Source organism: Xenopus tropicalis, chromosome 1 (assembly GCF_000004195.4).
Source record: "Xenopus tropicalis strain Nigerian chromosome 1, UCB_Xtro_10.0, whole genome shotgun sequence".
In the NCBI taxonomy this organism is placed as follows: Eukaryota; Metazoa; Chordata; class Amphibia; order Anura; family Pipidae; genus Xenopus; species Xenopus tropicalis.
This window is the reverse complement of record NC_030677.2, coordinates 204,166,891-204,188,296: the sequence shown is the minus strand read 5'-3', so window position 1 is coordinate 204,188,296 and position 21,406 is coordinate 204,166,891. Positions and strand designations below refer to the sequence as shown.

The window sequence follows — 21,406 nt, the reverse complement described above, 5'->3', positions numbered from 1 at the left end:
GGATATGACTGAGTCAGTGGATGTGTAAATAACATTAGCAGCAGGCAGATGGAAATGAAACCACGGGGCAACTTCTGTGAACTGAACAGAAACAACAGTAAAGGTGCCCAGACACGGGTAGATTTTAGCTGCTGATATCTGTCCTTTAGACCAATTTGGCAGCTTGTCTGCCCGTGTATGGGCACCCTCGATGGGCCTACCTGACCGATATCTGGCATAAAATTGTGAAGATCTCAATTGGTCAGGTTTGATTTTCCGTCGGATCGGGGACCACATCAATGACCCGCCGCAGTCCCCAAATCGACAGAAAATCATTTGTCACCTGCGGCTATTCTTTTGTCGTGTGGCTATTCTTTTGTCACCTGCTGCTATTCTTTTGTTGTGTGGCTATACTTTTGTCACCTGCGGCTATTCTTTTGCCGCCCGCGGCTATTCTTTTGTCACCTGCGGCTATTCTTTTGTCGCTTGCGGCTATTCTTTTGTCGCTCGCGGCTATTCTTTTGTCGCCCGCGGCTATTCTTTTGTCACCTGCGGCTATTCTTTTGTCACCTGCGGCTATTCTTTTGTCGCTTGGCTATTCTTTTGTCGCGTGTCGATTCTTTTGACGCCGCGACTATTCATTTTTGACACGCAACTATTCTTTTGACGCGGATGACAATTTTTGGACGCACTGTGAATTTTTAAGCGGCGAATCCATGCCTGGCAAAACATTTCACCCATCACGAATATCTGCCCCTATAGAAGTAGCATGTACAGCAGTTCCTGATCACTTTACATCTAAATCCAATGTATTCGTTATGATTTTAAAGGTTCAGCACTTGTATTTTATAAAATTATTTTACTTTTATTTAAAGTTCTGCCCCCATAAACATCCGTCGGCCCCTGGGTTGGGTGACTTTGTTTGCCTTTCACCCGACGATCAAACAAAACACCACGAGTGGCCAAGGATGCTGTGAGTGGAGCACAGCTGGGTCCCCACCATATGCTGCTAATGAGCAGAATCATTATTTTAACGAACCCATATTTTACACCCTCACAAGCCCCTTCTGTTCTTGTTAACGTGGATCATAAATTTCTCGTATTACAGATTGTTTACAAATATAATCACCACAATATGCACCGAATTGGCTTCATATTAATGTGCGGGAAACCAGGCAGAGTCACATAGGGGAATATGTTGCCTGGCGTTACATGTATGTTACACGTATGTTGGCCGTGGCAAATGGGTACCTAGTGTGACATGACATTGGCACTGCCCAATAATCATTGTTTACCTGGCTAACCTACCATTATAATACTTGGCATCATCTCTAACTTATTAACAATCAACATGCACTGTGTGTATTAAATACACATCCAATAACATTTTACACACATAATAATTGATATGAACAGAACATAAATCCTCTGAAACCTTGGGATCTCTGTGTGTCTTCCCCAGATAACCAGCAATATCCAATAGCCTTGTATCCCCAGCTCAGCAGTTGTGAGTGATATTGTACTTACAATACTTATATTCAAGCCCATATAGAAGTCCAGTTTCCATACCACAACAGATTACCATGGTTACCAACCATAGGGGTTCCCATAACCATCAATACCATCCTTGGCCATACCACAAATCCAAAAACTAACAATACCATCATAGGCCATACCATAAAGCCATCAATACCATCCTTGGCCATACCACAAAACCATCAATACCATCCTTGACCATACCACAAAACCACCAATACAATCCTTGGCCATACCACAAAACCATCAATACAATCCTTGGCCCTTGGCCATACCACAAAACCAAAACCATCAATACCATCCTTGGCCATACCACAAATCCAAAAACTAACAATACCATCATAGGCCATACCATAAAGCCATCAATACCATCCTTGGCCATACCACAAAACCATCAATACCATCATTGACCATACCACAAAACCACCAATACAATCCTTTGCCATACCACAAAACCATCAATACAATCCTTGGCCCTTGGCCATACCACAAAACCAAAACCATCAATACCATCCTTGGCCATACCACAAAACCATCAATACCATCCTTGACCATACCACAAAACCACCAATACAATCCTTGGCTATACCACAAAACCATCAATACAATCCTTGGCCCTCGGCCATACCACAAAACCAAAACCATCAATACCATCCTTGGCCATACCACAAAACCATCAATACCATTCTTGGTGACACCACAAAACGATAACCATCAATACCATCATACCTGCAGGCTGATTGGGAACCTACCAATAAAGCACTATCTGGGGGCTCCTGCCCTCAATGTCACATTGTGACCACTAACAAACTAAAATAACAAACAGTCCCCCACAATGTGGGAGGATGAGAACAGAAAACGGTGACCAATTCCGTTCCTGGTTCTAATTTTACTAATCCCACCCTACTTTAACCATTGACCACAAACCCATTAATCCCACTCTGTGGGCCATATCTGTCATGTAGGCCTTCCTCCTAGGCTTTACCTAACTTGTAGCACAGGCTAGGGAGGGGCATGCTGTATGCACCTGAGATTTGCCACAATGACTACAGTATGTGAGCTGTTCTACAGTCGGATTTCCCAGGCAACTGCCTGGGAAATCCGACTGTAGAACAGCTCACATACTGAGAACCTTGTCCTTCTCTTTCAGTCTTAAATTGAATTGAATTTTGTGTTACAACAGGGCATAACAGGGCCAGAATCTAGCAGAAGTGACTTCATAGGCCACCATAGTTTATTGGACATCATCAGAATAGTTAGTTAACATGGAAGAGGCCTAGGGGACTGGCCAATGAGGGTTTCTGATGCTTTTTTTCAAACTCTATAGCACAAAAACTTAATGAATATCATTTTTACCAAAATAACTGAGATTATTTCCAGCCCAGTTTCTTATTTGTCACATGTAAAGCAGAATTCTACAGAGATGTCGCACATAAACCGAGCCGAGCGTTCGTACATGGCTGTTTTGGCATCTATCACTCGTTCTCCACAGCGGTGAGCATTAAATTTGCTCAGAGGACATCTTGGAGACGTGTCTTTGAGATAATTGATATTTATTAGTGTGTTTGTAATTTCAGGCTTTTGTGCCTTGATGATGGGTATAAATCACATCCAACCCAGTCTCAGTGAGGGTGTTTGTATGTATTATGAGTCCCCAATAAGTAGAGGCGATGTTTGCTACCTTCCCGCTGTGAGTTATTAAGATAGATGGAAGGGACTCGCTTGTCCCATGCAAAGCACAGTTTAATTATGGTGCCGTTATGCTAATTCATGCAAATGCAGACAATGTGTTCCCTAAGCAGGCGGGGAACAAAACAAAGATTAAAGTGTAAGTCTTAAGTACAAATTAGTTTATCACATTACTAAGTAGACTCCCACGAAGCAGGTGTCCTTCGCAAGCAACAAACAACATTGTAGTCGGACATAAAAAGCTGTAAATAACATTGTGCCGCGTTAGCACTGTAATTATACGTGGTACGTTCCCAGCGTTTCATTGGCTCGTGTTCAGAGTCCTGATATAATAGGCCCGGGGATTCATGTATTCACAGGAGAGTAGAAACAGTATCAGTTGTTCTCGATGTAGTCGGGCAGAAACCAATGGAATAAATTGTTAGATTGCAAGCTCAGTGGGGCTTATTATTAACCTGTTCTCCTTAACTAAGGGCTAAAAACCTTTATCCATTGTGAAGGGCTCTTTATAGTCTTTCCACCATAACCCTAATGGCATCATAACCCAGATTGATTACATCGACTCGTCCCAAAAATGTCTAAAATTTCTTAAGATGAAATACTGTTGGGGCGCTAGAACATATTTTCTGGTCTTGCCCTTTAACGGAACCCTTTTGGGATAAAATAATTTGATTGTGGGGGGACATGACCACCAAAACCCCTCTGTACTCCATACTCAATGGGGCATCCCAACTAGTGATGGGCGAAATGTTTCGCCAGGCATGGATTCGTGGGGAATTTCTGTGTTTCGCCATTGGCTGATTGTTTCGTGAAACAGATGAAAAAATTTGCTGTGGAAAATTGCTGTCCAAAAATTGTTGCCCGCGTCAAAAGAATAGTTGTGCGTCAAAAAAAAGAACAAAAGAATAGCCGCGGGCGACAAAAGAATAGCCACGCGACAAAAGAATAGCCGCAGGACAAAAGAATAGCCACGGGCATAGTCGCTGGTGTCAATTTTTTTTGACGGGCGAGATTTTCGCCATTTCGTGAATCTTTCCAGCGAAGCGAAACGGGACAGATTTGCTCATCGCTAATCCCAACCCTTATGATAATGGCAGAGGATGTGTTTTCTCAACCAATGTATTTCCACTACTAGACAATAAATGCCCCCATTGGCTTGGCTAAACACTAAAATATATGTACTTGTCAATAATCCCAAATGCCCCAGGGCTGGATTGGGGCAGTTGACTATTACTGTCTATAAAAAACTCTTCTGTGCTTTATTGAATGGACTAATGAATCCTCTGTATTCTGAGCAATGTTTCCACCTTAACTTTAATGGCATCATAAACCAGATTGATTACATTGACTCTTCCCAAAAATGTATAACATTTCTTGAGATTAAATACTGTTGGGGCACTAGAACTGCCATTGCCATTTAACTGAACCCTTTTGGGATAAATTAATTTGACTTTGGGGGACATTTATGTGTTGACCATCAAAACCCTTCTGTACTCCATACTCAGTGGGGCATCCCAACCCTTATGATAATGGCAGATGATGTGCTTTCTCAACCAATGTATTTCCGCTACAGGTATAGGACCTATTATCCAGAATGCTTGGGGCCAAAGGTATTCCGGATAAGGGGTCTTTCTGTAATTTGGATCTTCATACTTTAAGTCTATTAAAAAAACAATAAAACATTAATTAAACCCAATAGGATTGTTTTGCATCCGGTAAGGATTAATTATATCTTAGTTGGGATCAAGTACAGGTACTGTTTTATTATTACAGAGAAAAGGGAATCATTTAACCATTAAATAAACCCAATAGGGCTGTTCTGCCCCCAATAAGGGGTAATTATATCTTAGTTGGGATCAAGTACAGGTACTGTTTTATTATTACAGAGAAAAGGGAATCATTTAACCATTAAATAAACCCAATAGGGCTGTTCTGCCCCAATAAGGGGTAATTATATCTTAGTTGGGATCAAGTACAGGTACTGTTTTATTATTACAGAGAAAAGGGAATCATTTAACCATTAAATAAACTCAATAGGGCTGTTCTGCCCCAATAAGGGGTAATTATATCTTAGTTGGGATCAAGTACAGGTACTGTTATTTATTTATTTTATTATTACAGAGAAAAGGGAATCAATTTTAAAAATCTGAATTATTTGATTAAAATGGAGTCTATGGGAGACAGGCTTTCCGTAATTCGGAGCTTTCTGGATATCGGGTTTCCGGATAAGGGGTCCCATACCTGTACTAGATGATAAATGCCCCCATTGAGTGCTGGCTTGGCTAAACACTAAAATATATACGTACTTGTCAATAATCCCAAATGCCCCAGGGCTGGATTGGGGCAGTTGACTATTACTGTCTATAAAAAAAAACTCTTCTGTGCTTTATTGAATGAACTAATGAAACCTCTGTATTCTGAGCAATGTTCTCTTATTTATTTTGTTTCAGGTTCACAGGTCAGGAGTTTTACATCTTTATGGTTCCTCTCTGAACCGTCAGATGCCGTTACCATGCGTGGGGGTAATGTTGTACTGAACTGCTCGGCACAATCTGATCGGGGAGCTCCACTTATCAAGTGGAAGAAGGATGGAGTTTACCTGAATCTGGCAGTAGATGATAGAAGGCAGCAGCTTCCCAGTGGGTCTCTCCTAATACAGAACGTGGTCCACTCGAGGCACCATAGGCCGGATGAGGGTTTTTATCAGTGTGAAGCTTTCTTAGATGGAGTTGGAACAATAGTCAGTCGGACAGCTAAAGTACTAGTTGCAGGTAAGTATTTAATACTTTCTTTTCCTTTAGATGATTGGTAGACCATAATTTTGGTGTTTGGATTGAATGGGCAAAATTCTAAAAAATATTTGGATCAGTTTTTCTCATCGTCCCATTGTTCATTGTTGCAAGATCTGTTAAAACCAATAGGCACATCTGTATTTGTTTGAAGTGAAATCTTTCCACTTGCTTGATAATTCTCAAGGGTTGCCAAGAGTAGATTAACTGTGACATGAAACCTCTATACGGGTCGTGGGTCTGTGAGTTGAATCTTATATTAGGAGTATGAAAAATTTCTTCTAGCTATAGTAGGAAAGCATCTCTCTAGATTCCCTGCCAACCTTTACCTGTTAATAGACATTGCACCAAATCCAGGATTCGGTTCGGGATTTGGTCAAGATTTGTCCTTTTTATTATTATTATTAATAACATTTATTTATAAAGCGCCAACATATCCCGCAGCGCTGTACAATAAGTGGGTTTCATACATTGGACATACAGAGTAACATATAAAGCAATCAATAACCGATACAGGAGGGGAAGAGAGCCCTGCCCAAAAGAGCTTACACTCTACAAGGAGTAACATATAAAGCAATCAATAACCGATACAGGAGGGGAAGAGAGCCCTGCCCAAAAGAGCTTACACTCTACAAGGAGTTACATATAAAGCAATCAATAACCGATACAAGAGGGGAAGAGAGCCCTGCCCAAAAGAGCTTACACTCTACAAGGAGTAACATATAAAGCAATCAGTAACCGATACAAGAGGTGAAGAGAGCCCTGCCCAAAAGAGCTTACACTCTACAAGGAGTAACATATAAAGCAATCAATAACCGATACAAGAGGTGAAGGGAGCCCTGCCCAAAAGAGCTTACACTCTATATGAATCTATTATTATTATTAACATTTATTTATAAAGCGCCAACATATCCCGCAGCGCTGTACAATAAGGGGGTTACATACATTGGGCATACAGAGTAACATATAAAGCAATCAATAACCGATACAAGAGGTGAAGGGAGCCCTGCCCAAAAGAGCTTACAATCTACAAGGAGTAACATATAAAGCAATCAGTAACCGATACAAGAGGGGAAGAGAGCCCTGCCCAAAAGAGCTTACACTCTACAAGGAGTAACATATAAAGCAATCAATAACCGATACAGGAGGGAAGAGAGCCCTGCCCAAAAGAGCTTACACTCTACAAGGAGTAACATATAAAGCAATCAATAACCGATACAAGAGGTGAAGAGAGCCCTGCCCAAAAGAGCTTACACTCTACAAGGAGTAACATATAAAGCAATCAGTAACCGATTCAAGAGGGGAAGGGAGCCCTGCCCAAAAGAGCTTACACTCTACAAGGAGTAACATATAAAGCAATCAATAACCGATACAGGAGGGGAAGAGAGCCCTGCCCAAAAGAGCTTACACTCTACAAGGAGTAACATATAAAGCAATCAATAACCGATACAAGAGGTGAAGGGAGCCCTGCCCAAAAGAGCTTACACTCTATATGAATCTATTATTATTATTAACATTTATTTATAAAGCGCCAACATATCCCGCAGCGCTGTACAATAAGGGGGTTACATACATTGGGCATACAGAGTAACATATAAAGCAATCAGTAACCGATACAAGAGGGGAAGGGAGCCCTGCCCAAAAGAGCTTACAATCTACAAGGAGTAACATATAAAGCAATCAGTAACCGATACAAGAGGGGAAGAGAGCCCTGCCCAAAAGAGCTTACACTCTACAAGGAGTAACATATAAAGCAATCAATAACCGATACAGGAGGGGAAGAGAGCCCTGCCCAAAAGAGCTTACACTCTTCAAGGAGTAACATATAAAGCAATCAATAACCGATACAGGAGGGGAAGAGAGCCCTGCCCAAAAGAGCTTACACTCTACAAGGAGTAACATATAAAGCAATCAATAACCGATACAAGAGGTGAAGAGAGCCCTGCCCAAAAGAGCTTACAATCTACAAGGAGTAACATATAAAGCAATCAGTAACCGATACAAGAGGGGAAGAGAGCCCTGCCCAAAAGAGCTTACACTCTACAAGGAGTAACATATAAAGCAATCAATAACCGATACAGGAGGGGAAGAGAGCCCTGCCCAAAAGAGCTTACACTCTTCAAGGAGTAACATATAAAGCAATCAATAACCGATACAGGAGGGGAAGAGAGCCCTGCCCAAAAGAGCTTACACTCTACAAGGAGTAACATATAAAGCAATCAATAACCGATACAAGAGGGGAAGAGAGCCCTGCCCAAAAGAGCTTACACTCTACAAGGAGTAACATATAAAGCAATCAATAACCGATACAAGAGGGGAAGAGAGCCCTGCCCAAAAGAGCTTACACTCTACAAGGAGTAACATATAAAGCAATCAGTAACCGATACAAGAGGGGAAGGGAGCCCTGCCCAAAAGAGCTTACACTCTACAAGGAGTAACATATAAAGCAATCAATAACCGATACAGGAGGGGAAGAGAGCCCTGCCCAAAAGAGCTTACACTCTTCAAGGAGTAACATATAAAGCAATCAATAACCGATACAGGAGGGGAAGAGAGCCCTGCCCAAAAGAGCTTACACTCTACAAGGAGTAACATATAAAGCAATCAATAACCGATACAAGAGGTGAAGAGAGCCCTGCCCAAAAGAGCTTACAATCTACAAGGAGTAACATATAAAGCAATCAGTAACCGATACAAGAGGGGAAGAGAGCCCTGCCCAAAAGAGCTTACACTCTACAAGGAGTAACATATAAAGCAATCAATAACCGATACAGGAGGGGAAGAGAGCCCTGCCCAAAAGAGCTTACACTCTTCAAGGAGTAACATATAAAGCAATCAATAACCGATACAGGAGGGGAAGAGAGCCCTGCCCAAAAGAGCTTACACTCTTCAAGGAGTAACATATAAAGCAATCAATAACCGATACAGGAGGGGAAGAGAGCCCTGCCCAAAAGAGCTTACACTCTACAAGGAGTAACATATAAAGCAATCAATAACCGATACAAGAGGGGAAGAGAGCCCTGCCCAAAAGAGCTTACACTCTACAAGGAGTAACATATAAAGCAATCAATAACCGATACAAGAGGGGAAGAGAGCCCTGCCCAAAAGAGCTTACACTCTACAAGGAGTAACATATAAAGCAATCAGTAACCGATACAAGAGGGGAAGGGAGCCCTGCCCAAAAGAGCTTACAATCTACAAGGAGTAACATATAAAGCAATCAATAACCGATACAAGAGGGGAAGAGAGCCCTGCCCAAAAGAGCTTACACTCTACAAGGAGTAACATATAAAGCAATCAGTAACCGATACAAGAGGGGAAGGGAGCCCCGCCTTTTGCAGTAGGATTCAACAGGAATCCACGTTCCTGGCCGAACTGAATCTGAATCCCTAAGATCACGTGACTTTTTATCACATAAACACAGAAACTGAAAAAGTTTCACTCTTTAACCCTTCCGTATGGTAATTTACATTCATTTTGATATTCAGATGAATCTTCTATGAAGAAAATAATGGATTTGGTGGATCCCTAGTTAGAAGCTATAACTCAGTAACGAGAGGAGTTCCCTTTCTAACATTTTTTTTTTATTGTCATATGTGAAACCTTATTATATAGGACTAATATCCCAACTATTCAAGTTTCATTAACTGAAAAAAAATAATAAGGTCAGATGAAAAATTTTGGCAAAACTTGAAATCCAAAATGGATAAACAGTCCAATTACACGTTGCTATAGAACTGTGGACAATGGAAGTTGGGGATTGTGCTCAAATTTTGGTGAAATTTCAGTTAACAAAAATAGTGTAGCAACGAGGTATCAATGCCCCATAGTAGCAAATAGATAAACCAATTAGGAGAAGAGAAGGATATATATATATATATATATATATGGGGGGGGGAGGAAAGAGAATAAAGGGGAGATAGGAAGATTTTGCTCAGATTTAATCTCTAATTTGGTTTGGTATTCAGCCAAACTGGTCTGGGAGGTTTCAGTATTCATTGAATTTTGCAAATATGGATTGGGCAGATCCCTAAGTATTATATAACTCAATAATATTATTGGCAGGACGTTCTAGCTTCTAGCACTATGATCATCTATTGTAAACATACCAGAAGTAGGGGGAAAACTGAAAACTTCTTGAGTTAGATTGAATATTTCTTGACATTCTACAATCTGTACAATTCTACAAAATGTACATCGTGCATACACGGCCCCTGTGCCCCCCCCAGTTCAAAGACTATGAACATTTAAATGTGCATCTCACATAAAACTGGTTTCCTAGTCGTTCAGGTTGTCAGGGACATATGAGAAGCAGGGAATAAAAAGCCAAGTCCTCAAGATGATTGATTCTTGTTAAATATAATTTGAAACCACTACAGGGAAAGGGTTTTTGTTGATGAGTTGTCCTCTGTTCACCTGCCTGTACGGACTCCATAACAAGCATCAATTACTGGAAATAAACATCTACACAAGCAGCAGCTGTAGGGCACGGAGGATTTATGGGACTGTCCCATTGTGAGCACCGCTGGCAACGTTTTGATAGGCTCCTCGCTTACATGGAATGACCTCGTGCATGAAATCTCCCCGCTGATTGGTGGCAGTTTGTGTTACTTGATCATAGCCAGATCTCAAACTGCGGTTTATGATGGTACCATTAAAATTAGTAGTACATGACACAGAGGGGGGAAATCAATAAATTCTTGTTAGGTTAAATGGATATAGGGGAACAGCTTTTTTATTGCCAGGGAGAACAGTGCTGCTCAAAACACCCTGAAAATCTACATCAGTGGTTCCCAACCTTCCTAATGCCGCAACCCTTTAATACAGTTCCTCATGTTGTAGTGACCCCCAACAATAAAATTATTCCTAAGACCCTCGGAAATATGTGTTTTCCCATGGTCTTAGGCGACCCCTAGAAAAATTTCAGGCAATCAAGTTTTTTATTCAAACTGGTGTAACCCCTATTTGGCTGTAAACCAGTCAATCCACGGCTAGTATAGGTTTTAGAGCATGAGGCACATGCGGCTCAATCCTTCAGGATGGGACTTCACTGTGTGGAAGTGACCAACAGAGCTAGGGTGTAGTGTGACTACAACTTACTGTAGCTGTGTGCAGTGCAACATAACAAGAAAGGTTTTTTTGTGGTAAACCAGAACGTAACTTGTTTATTGTCCAAGACAATGATCCACAGGTTTATAGCAATACTCACATAGAGGAGATATTAGGCAATTGCACAGAAGGTAGAAAAATATGGTGTCCACCCGTATAGCCCACCTCAGCCGAGGGTGGGGAAGGTAAGCACCACCAACCAGTACGGCCTCCCTGTGGAGAGTAGCCTGGCCCAGTATCTGTATCCTCAGGGTGTCCCTTAGCAGCCAAGGGTCCCTCACAGCCAACCATGTATCAGGGATAGGAACTGACCTGCTACCTGCGTCTTAACCGTGGCCCTACTCTAAGGCACAGTGCCTGTAGGGAAGATACTCCCAGCTAATCCCTCCTGGTTGGAGCCGAAACTGCTCTTTCTAACTAATCTCACTGTCTCACTTTCCTAGAAAGTGCTCTTAAAATGATCCTGGCACTTACTATTCCTCATTCACATGGGGTCCCTGTTCCCCGACTTCTCTAGAGTAGATGCAGCCTCTAAGGTACTCACTTTACTGTGGCCCTGTTGATCCCAGGCTCAGTGGAACTCCCACCTGGGTCAGCAGATGCAGCCAAAGAGGAAGCCCCACCCCCCTGCTAAGCGCTATATCAGAGGGCCAAGGGAGTAGTCTCCCTGTTAACCAATAAGACGCATATGCAAAACTATAAACTGATACATGGGACTTTGCCCAGTAACAGCGCAGACTAAGGAAGCTGTAGGGTTTAAAGCCATAGGGACTAGTTAACCCTATGGGTCCCTACACTGGTTTTCCTTGTTAATAAATAAGCGAGCATTCGATATGTGATTTTTTTTCAATTTAGAACAACAAACTCAAATTCACAAACTCACAAGTCAATCACTAAGCCTATAAGTGTTGTAGCTAATTGGCAAATACATTGTTTTTGTAAATAGGAGCTATTTAGGTACCCGCTGTGCGTAAGCACCGCTAGTCACTAATGATAAAGCCTTAAACCCATCACATGTTTGGGCCGTATCTCATGAAAATCATTAGGCAATTGATACCAAGTCTGTTCATCAGTGAGTCTGAATGTGTCATTTCCTGGCTCATTCCGTCCTCGGGTGCAATTTAACCTCCACTACAGCTCCGACATCTTACATTTGAAATCTATACGTGTTTCAGAGGTTAGATTTAATAGGATGGCAGAGTTGTTTACAGCCCAGAACAGCTAACCTTTAGAGGAATGCTCAAGGAATATCAAGAAGGTTCCGTGATAGAAAATAATGCATGGGGTTAAGAATCATCTCTGGAAAAGCTGCCCATGCATTAGCGAAGACTTACCGAATACCTTCCTCAGTCCCAAACATGGTTACTTTATTATACAGGTAAAGGCTGAGCATTAGAGAGAGATCTCAGGAATTCTCATCATTTATTTCCATGGTTTTTCATTATTTAGACCAGCAGTTGATTCATTCGTTTTTTTAAGCATCTTTTTGATGACCTTCAGTTAAAGCCTTCTTTCCTACAGAAATAACTCCCGTGTCTCCCACTAGGCATATAACACTGCACATAAATCACAAATGGAAAAGGATATCGTCATCTTAATTATTGTTGTAACCCCTTTCTGGCTGTAAAACAGACAATGACCTATAGAACATGGGGTATGTTTGACTCTAACACACCGGATGGACCTTCACTATGTGGAAGGATCAAGGGGGGAGGTAGTGCAACTATAACTTACTTATGCTGCATGCAGAAATAAAGGACGCCAGAAGGTGCCTGCAGCAAACTTGAACAGAAACAGATTTAGTTGTCCAAGACCAATGATCCATAGGGTTAGCAGTACTCACAATACCGAGGTAGAGCAAATGAAATGGCAGGTTCAAAGCAGAGTAAGCAATGTAGAGATGCACCACTGTGGAGAGTAGCTGGTAAGCAGGGTCGGACTGGGGGGTGCAGGGCCCACCGGGGCTGCTGCCCCAGGGGTCCTACACCCCCCAAGGTGCCTCCTCCGGCCGCGTCCCCCGCCCTTCCCTGAATGTGCGTATGTGAAACATGTCTGGGGAGGACATTGGAGGCCAGAGGAAGCGGCAATAGGGTTGGGTCTGGGCTGCTGGGGCCCACCGGGTATTTTCCCAGTGTCACGGCGGCCCAGTCCAACCCTGCTGGTAAGTAATTCTTTATCCTTAGGGTTACCACATTAATAAACCGGATCCCATACAGCAGATGTGGGTCAGAGAGAAGACTAAGCCTGATACCCTTGTCACTACTGCGGTCCCTACAATAAGGCAGCAGAGCCTGTAAAGGAGACTACTCCCAGCTATCTCCCCTTGTTGGAGCCACAAAACTGCTCTTTCTAACTAAAGCCGACTGCCTCACTTTCCTAGAGATTGCTATTAAAGAACTCTTACTATCACTTGTTGATACGCTATTAATTTCTTTTAATTGTGTTTTTTTTTTTACACCCGCAGCTTTTTTGATGCGCGCAACTTTTTTTTAGACCTTCGTTACTTTTTTACCCGCTGCTAATCTTTTTCAGTGCCGAATTCAAACACCTGTTTCGCAAAAAAATCCACCAATGTCGAAAAGCAGAAATTTGCTCATCACTAGTGATGAATGAATTTTTTCAGCAGGCTTGAATTTGCAGCGAATTTCCACATTTTGCCAGTGGCGTAAATTCACCAATGACGGGCTCGTCAAAAAAAAATGTCGCGCCTGAGTCAAAATAGCCGCATTTGTGTCAAATTGGGCATGGTCATGGCAAAAACGATGCACGCCCCTGTGACAAAAAGGTTGTGCTGACCAACGCGTTTCGCTAATTTTTCAGCGTTTTGCAAATTCTACTGTTGTTTAGCGATTTTTTTGGCAAAGCAACATGGGACAGATTCCCTCATCACTACTCATCAGTACTCAGCCTGTAGTAGCACCGGTGTCCTACAGGACAATCTAACATCCATGGCTCTTTATTAGAAAGCCTACTGTCTTCTTGGATTGCCTGTGGTTAAATTAACAATGCGAGGGAATAAATAAACTATATATAAATATATGAAACCTTCAGTCTCACAAAAGCAATTAAAAATATGTACAAACTGGATGGTATAATAAAGGGGTAGTCATGCCAAGAAAGGAAAGTGTCTAGATATGTCTTTTCCTGGCAGTGTATTAGTCATGTTTATGCCGTGTTTGTTGCTAGATGTTTCCTGCTCCTTGGTGTATATATGGAAAGCGCTCTACTGTTTAATAGGTAAGGAACAGTCAAACATCTCGGACAGACATCTCAGAGCAAATGTGCAGCTCCTTATTTATAATTGGAATCTTTAATGGTCTGTGTGGAAGCCTCTGTATTAGTCTGTGCACTTAGCACAATAAAAAATATCAAAGAACTTAATCAGCTGAGATGATAAATTGTTCCTTACACAGATATTCGTTATTCTGTCTCGTTAGTGGTCTCATTGATTAAGGCAGTGACATCATACAGGATGGTGCAAGGGTTGAGTCTTAGTTAGACTTGCTGGATAATAGCATCTCAACATTATTAAAAGAAAGAGATGGAGTAGGACGTGTCCATATTGCATTAATTAGAGGTGATAAGTTACCCTTAGTTATTGGCGTGTTAATGATCCACTCCAGGCATTTTTGAGACCCTATATCAGTGATCTCCAACCTTTTTTATACATAAGCCACACTCAGATGTAAAAAGTGTTGGTGAGCCACACAAGCATGAACAAAGTTCCTTGGGGATGCCTTGTTATTGGCTATTTGGAAGCCCCATGTGGCCTGCAGGAGGCTCTACTTGGAGTAAAACTGTGTCTCTGGGCTTCCAAAACTTGTCTCCAAGCCAGAAATGTAAAAATGGCACCTACTTTGGGGCCACTGGGAGCAACATCCAAGGGGTTGGTGAGTAACATGTTACCCTATATGTTGTTACCAGTTAGATAACCTACAGTAGAAGTCCTGCAAGAAGGTCAACAATAGTGAGCTCAGAGATAAACTCTTATTATTATGTCCCAGATGTTTGGTGGCTGAATGTTAGTTGACATCTTTAATTTATTAATCCATGTTTCTTGCCTTGATTTAGAATTGTTTATCCTCAAGTTTCTCTTGTTCACTGTAGAACAGGGGTCCCAGCCTTTCTTACTCGCGAGCCACAGTCAAATATAAAAAGACTTGGGGAGCAACACAAGCACCATAAAAGTTCATGGAGGAGCCAAATAAGGGCTGTGATTGGCTATTAGGGGCCTCTATGCACCCTATCAGCTTACAGGGGGCTTTATTTGGTAGGAAATCTTGTTTTTATTCAACCAAAACTTGCCCCCAAGTCAGGAATTCAAAAATAACTCCCTGGTTTGGGGGCACTGAGAGCAACATCCAAGGGGTTGGGGAGCAACATGTTGCCCCTGAGCCACTGGTTGGGGATCACTGCTGTAGAAGGTAAATGCTCGGAGATGTTTGGATGTTTGTCAAGATGATTGTCAGTCTCCATGTACTATACTTTGTGCCATATAGGGGTTATCATTTGTTGTTTGTTAGCCCCCTCTGGTCAGCCACCTTGCAGGAAGAGCTTCATGGCAGTGCACTAATCTCTTTATATTTTAAAAACTTGCCTCAAGCTGATATAAAAATCAGCACCTAGTTTGAGGCCACTGGGAGCAAAATCAAAGATGGCGGTGAGCAATGGGTTGCTTCCAAGCCACTGGTTTCAATAATATAAGTTATTAGAAATTAGATGAGAACTGCTGTGATATATACCCATAGGTATTAAGGAACACTAGTGCCAAATGTTAGCACCACCCCCCTCCCAGGGTCGGACTGGGCCGTTGGGACACCAGGAAAAATCCCGGTGGGCCCCGGCTCTAGTGGGCCCCAGCGGCCCAGTCCGACCCTTACCGGCGATCCCCCTGTCCAACCGCTCCTCCCCTGACGTGTTAAATTTACGGGCTCGGGGGAGGACGTTGGGGGGCCCTGCGAGTGGGGCTGAGGGATGTGGCCGGTGGGGGCACCTGCAAGGCCAAACACATTAAGATGAATGTTATCAGGGACCAGTAGAGTTTACACTCTCCATCCAAGTCTATGGCCAATGTAATCAGAGCCAGTTCACCTTCCTGTATATTTTTGGTAGGTGGAAGAAACCGGGAACACCCAGAGGAAACCAACTTAAACATGGAAAGAACATACACACTCCTTGCAGATAGTGCCCTGGCTAGAATCCATCTTAAGACCCAACCAGTTGCCCCACGCGGTCTATTTTTCATTAAAAGAATGGCGTTCGCTTTAAGCATATTTGTGAATATACACAAAAAGCATAGACTTGTATTCATCCCAGACAAACTGCAACTCAGGACATGATTCAAAAATAGAAGCAAAGGAAAAACAATCTGTTGCCTTTACATGTCAGAAAAATATGACTGTCTGACTGTCAGATCGATAGAAAACCTCAATATGGTAGACAGGCCCAACTGTAGGAGATGGAGATCAAATAATGCATTTTGATCAATCCCCCTCAGGAAATGATTAAGCATATCTTGGTTGTCTATCTACAGTACAAGCTGACCTTCGCATTCCGCAGCCAGCGTCTCAGCTGAGATCCTGTATTACCCTAGGTCAGACATTTATCAGACAGAAAAATCAATTTTAATTGCAGAACATGTGATCTATGAAGCAAAAGTGTCATCCTAAAAACAATAAATAGTGCCCACTGTTCATTAACTCATGCTGCAAATTGGAAGGGTAGGGAATGGCCTGAAGCAGAGGCAGCCAGGACTTCAGGACCTTATGAACAAAGTTTAGTCAAGAAACAAGGAGGAAATAATAGAGACCTACAGATGGAGCCGTAGTATAAAGGTCCCCATAAACAGGCCGATTGTAGCTGCCAATATGGGTCCCTTAGACTGTTTAGGCAGCTAATCTCCCCATGTATGGGCACTACCAACGGGCCTGCCCGACCGATATCTGGCCTGAAATCGTCCAGATCTAGAAAATCTAGTGGGATCGTTGACCGTATTGGCTCGTTGATGCGGTCCCCGGACCGACTTTGCCTATACCCCAGGGCCAAACGATCGAATTAGCCTAAATTGCCCCGATATCGCCCACCCGTAGGTGGGGATATCAGAAAAAGATCCGCTTGCTTGGCGACATCACCAAGCGAGTGGATCTTAAGCTGTATGGCCACCTTAAGGTGCTCCTGAGGGCTAATTAAGCAGTTTCAGACAAAACATTTCATCAGCCTTTTGAAACACTATCATGGCCAGGCTAAGAGGACGAGTTAGCAATAATTGGCCACAGTTTTGCTAATTTATTTATTTATTTTTTTAATTAAAAAAAAAATAATGTAAATTACAGCTCCACCTAAAACTAGTGATGAGTGAATTTTTTCGCCAGGCATGGATTCGCAACGAATTTCCATATTTCGCCATTGGTGAATTGTTTTGCGAAAATTCGGCGCAAAAAAAAAAAGGTTTTTTTGTGCGTCAAAAAAAGGCGTGGTTGTGTCAAAAAAGGGTGGGCAAAAAAAAACGCGCAACAAATGCGTTTCGCGGATTTTTCGGATTCGCTCATCACTTCCTAAAACCTGTGGAGATATCATAAAAGTCGATGAGAAGGGTTTCTTCACCATTCGAGCAAACTGATAATTGCGTCCTACCCCTTATACCATTGATGGTTGATCAATAGTGGTGGACAGAATAATTCACCAGGTATGGGTTTCCGCATTTCATCATTGGCGGATTTTTTCGCAAAACAGACGGCAAAATTTGATGAGGAAAATAGATATTTTTGTGATTTTGCAAATTATTCTCCATTTCACGAATGAACGGGACAGATTCGCTATTGATCAACTTGCTTGAAATAGAATCGAAAATGTGATGCCAGGCTTTTTCAGCATTATCTTTCCCACAGTATTTTTCCTAAATGTGTGCAAAGTCACAATAACGGCAAATTCTTTCTGCAGTTTTTGACAGAAATCCCCAGAAGTGTCGGAGAGAATCTGCAGGGGTCAGTTTCTGATCCTCGAGTAGACTGAGCAAAAATGAATATCCAAGCTAATTGCTGGAACACTCCCTGTGAATTCTGGGAGAAATTTACTTGAAAAAATATAATGTTACCATTAAATAACATAGCCCACTTTCACAGCCATATCAGCAAGAATTTCAAATAATGGGCTCAGTTCTACCTTATCTCTTATCACATGAAAACTCAATAGAATTGTATGACAACGTTTTGAATTAAATGAGATTTTATCATTAAATGAAGTCCAAAACGTCCTATAAATAGTAAACAATGATGAGTGAAATTATTTATTGTCGCAAAACTGATGAAAAAACAATTTGCCGCAAAAATGTATCTGTAGAGTGTGGTCTGAAACCCCCCCCCAAAAACGCCCATTGACTTGCAAACATTTTGCAAATGTTTCTACCATTTTGCAAAGGGTGGAAGATATGCTGACCACATAGGCTACTGCCATATGAGGCGGATTCTTGGCCACTGCGTTGCCTAGGGTGGAGGCACATGGAGTGAAGTTTGGCACAAAACTGCTTGAGTATGTGGTGCCATGAAGTTATCCACTCCATGTGACTTCACCCAGGTTGGCGCAGTGGATAACCCCAGGGGCCCCCCACCCCACAAGGACCCCTGCCGCTCCCCCCTAACCCCCCACAGGGGCCCCCGCCAACATCCTTCCCTGAACTCGCAAGTGAAATGCGTCAGGGGAGGACACCGGCTGGGGGAGCAGTAACGGATCGAAACTGGGCCCAGTCCAACCCTGGATAACCATTGCGCCAACCTAGGTGCAGGCACATCAAGATGCTTTTAGAAGCGTAGGGGTAGATTCTCGGCCTTCATAGCTAAACATATAAGAACCCCACCTCTACTGTAGTGTAATGTAATGCGTTTTGATGCGGAAAATAAATTCAATTCTAAAATTCCCTATTCAACGTGGTTTTCATGTCATAAATTAGGGGGGTAACATCTTCACCGAATTGAATCTGGCCCAATAAGTTCAACAATGTAATTAAAAGTTTCACACAAAAAATACAATTAAGAAATACCCTAACACTATGCTGTTTTATTAGAATTCTAGTTTCTGTTTTTATTTAAAAAAAAAATAAAAATGAGTATCTCAGGAGGTTTACTTTTGCCAGTGTAATTAATAATGTAATTGGCCTGAGTTTCAAGCAATTATATTACTGCAGACAAATAGAATGTTGAAGAAAAAAGTTAATTCAACTACGAAATAGTAAAGATTTAGATAATCCCAAAGTTTTTCCCAGCTGCACTTTCCTTATTTGATCTGTAAAGAGCGGCGGAATGGGAGGCCTCTGGGGGATAGATGTTCCACTAACTCCTGGATAAAGAGGAGACCTATTGTTGTACAACTAATACCACGGAAGAATAGGCCGATCCGACTCCTTTGAAAGAAAACCAAATAAGAGAAATATCTGCTCTTTTCCTCCTGCACTAAAGCAATAAAATACCCAACGCTTTTTATATCGGAGAGACTCCGGGGCAGCGAACTGCGCCTTTCTGCCGAGATTTACACATAATGATAGACCAGCAGCGTGGCATTTATTTCTGGAATATGAATTATTAAGTCTCCAAGACTAACATGACAAGAAGGCTATTTATACATCTAAATGTCAGGGTACCCTGGTCAGGATACGGATAAACAAAAATACAACATTTCCTGAAAATTAAGAAAGCGGAAACTGCTGGATCATTGACATAAGTGATCTATTATTCAGCTCAGGATTTGTTTCTCCTGAGAACTTTATATGAGCGCTCCCATACACTGAGTTATGGCCTGTGGGAGGGAGGTACCCCCTATTAGCCTATTATTTGTTCTGCCCCCAATAAGGGGTAATTATATCTTAGTTGGGATCAAGTACAGGTACTGTTTTATTATTACAGAGAAAAGGGAATCATTTAACCATTAAATAAACCCAATAGGGCTGTTCTGCCCCAATAAGGGGTAATTATATCTTAGTTGGGATCAAGTACAGGTACTGTTTTATTATTACAGAGAAAAGGGAATCATTTAACCATTAAATAAACCCAATAGGGCTATTCTGCCCCAATAAGGGGTAATTATATCTTAGTTGGGATCAAGTACAGGTACTGTTTTATTATTACAGAGAAAAGGGAATCATTTAACCATGAAATAAACCCAATAGGGCTGTTCTGCCCCCAATAAGGGGTAATTATATCTTAGTTGGGATCAAGTACAGGTACTGTTTTATTATTACAGAGAAAAAGGAACAATGACCACACTAATGTGGTTTTCGTGATCCCAATCTGAAGACCCTGTTTTTGAAAAGAGTCCTGAAGATGCAGATCCTTCAACCCCATTTTTAATATGCATCATAAAGGGTTTTAATCACAGTTGTAGCTGGTAGTATGAAGATCTTTCCCTTCGTAGAGATGGGTCCAGGTGCTCATGCCCCAGACCTTCAGCTTAGGGAGCCATAATGGAAACAACACATAACGCGTTTCATACCAATAGGGTACTTAATCATAGGCTACAATGATTAAGTATGATTAAGTACCCTATTGGTACGAAACGCGTAAGGCTTCCTTCTCTGGTTTTATATATGGATTAAATAAACTTTGTACATTTTTTACTTATTACCTGGCTGCTATTGAAATATTTTTGGAAAACTGGAGTGCCTGCCAGCATTTTTTTCTATGTGTTATTTCCATTTTTAATATGGCCCAGCTACTATGGCTCTGCAAGGGGCCTTGAAGGAACATCAAGAGAGAGGGTATGGTTGTGGCACATTTGCAAGGCCTGCAGTTAGGAAGACTGCTTATTTTGTTACTGCTTGAAGAGGAAGAGTGACTAATGGGTCAGATGAAAAACCATCGTAAATCAGAGGTAACTGCGGATTGAACATGAATACCCCGTGTCATTGATGTTTTTCCACTGCTTCAACATGAAATGCAAAGTAGACCAGCAACACTGAATCAGTTGGTATTCAAAGTCCATAGGGTCTACTTATATACAGTATAAGTACAGATATATACTGTAAGTAGACTTGGCTCTTCCAAAGTCATGTGGGTTTGAGAATGCTGTGTTTATGGACTCACATACTAAGGGTAGTCTACCATGCCAAGAGATTATCTCAGGTCTCCGGGTTCTCCATACAGTTCTACCAGTGCCCAGTAAGCACTGGTAGAACTTACCAATGCTGAGAATGTTGTGTTTATGGACTCATATACTAAGGGTGGTCTACCATGCCAACGAGATTATCTAAGGTCTTCAGGTTCTCTATAGAGTTCTACCAGTGCCCAGTAAGGTAAAGACAAGCTTCTGACACACAG

The 21,406-nt window shown here is 41.9% G+C and overlaps 1 protein-coding gene across 4 annotated transcripts in view; it reads left to right on the top strand.

Moving 5' to 3' along the window:
• The window catches only part of dcc (DCC netrin 1 receptor), a 499,711-nt gene that overhangs the window by 180,717 nt on the left and 297,588 nt on the right, over positions 1 to 21,406 (top strand). For all 4 annotated transcript variants that reach the window (XM_004910366.4, XM_004910365.4, XM_002934447.5 and 1 more), the window contains exon 2: positions 5,655 to 5,975. In XM_004910366.4, coding sequence (XP_004910423.2) covers positions 5,655 to 5,975 — 321 coding nt within the window. The remainder of the gene's footprint in view (positions 1 to 5,654; positions 5,976 to 21,406) is intronic.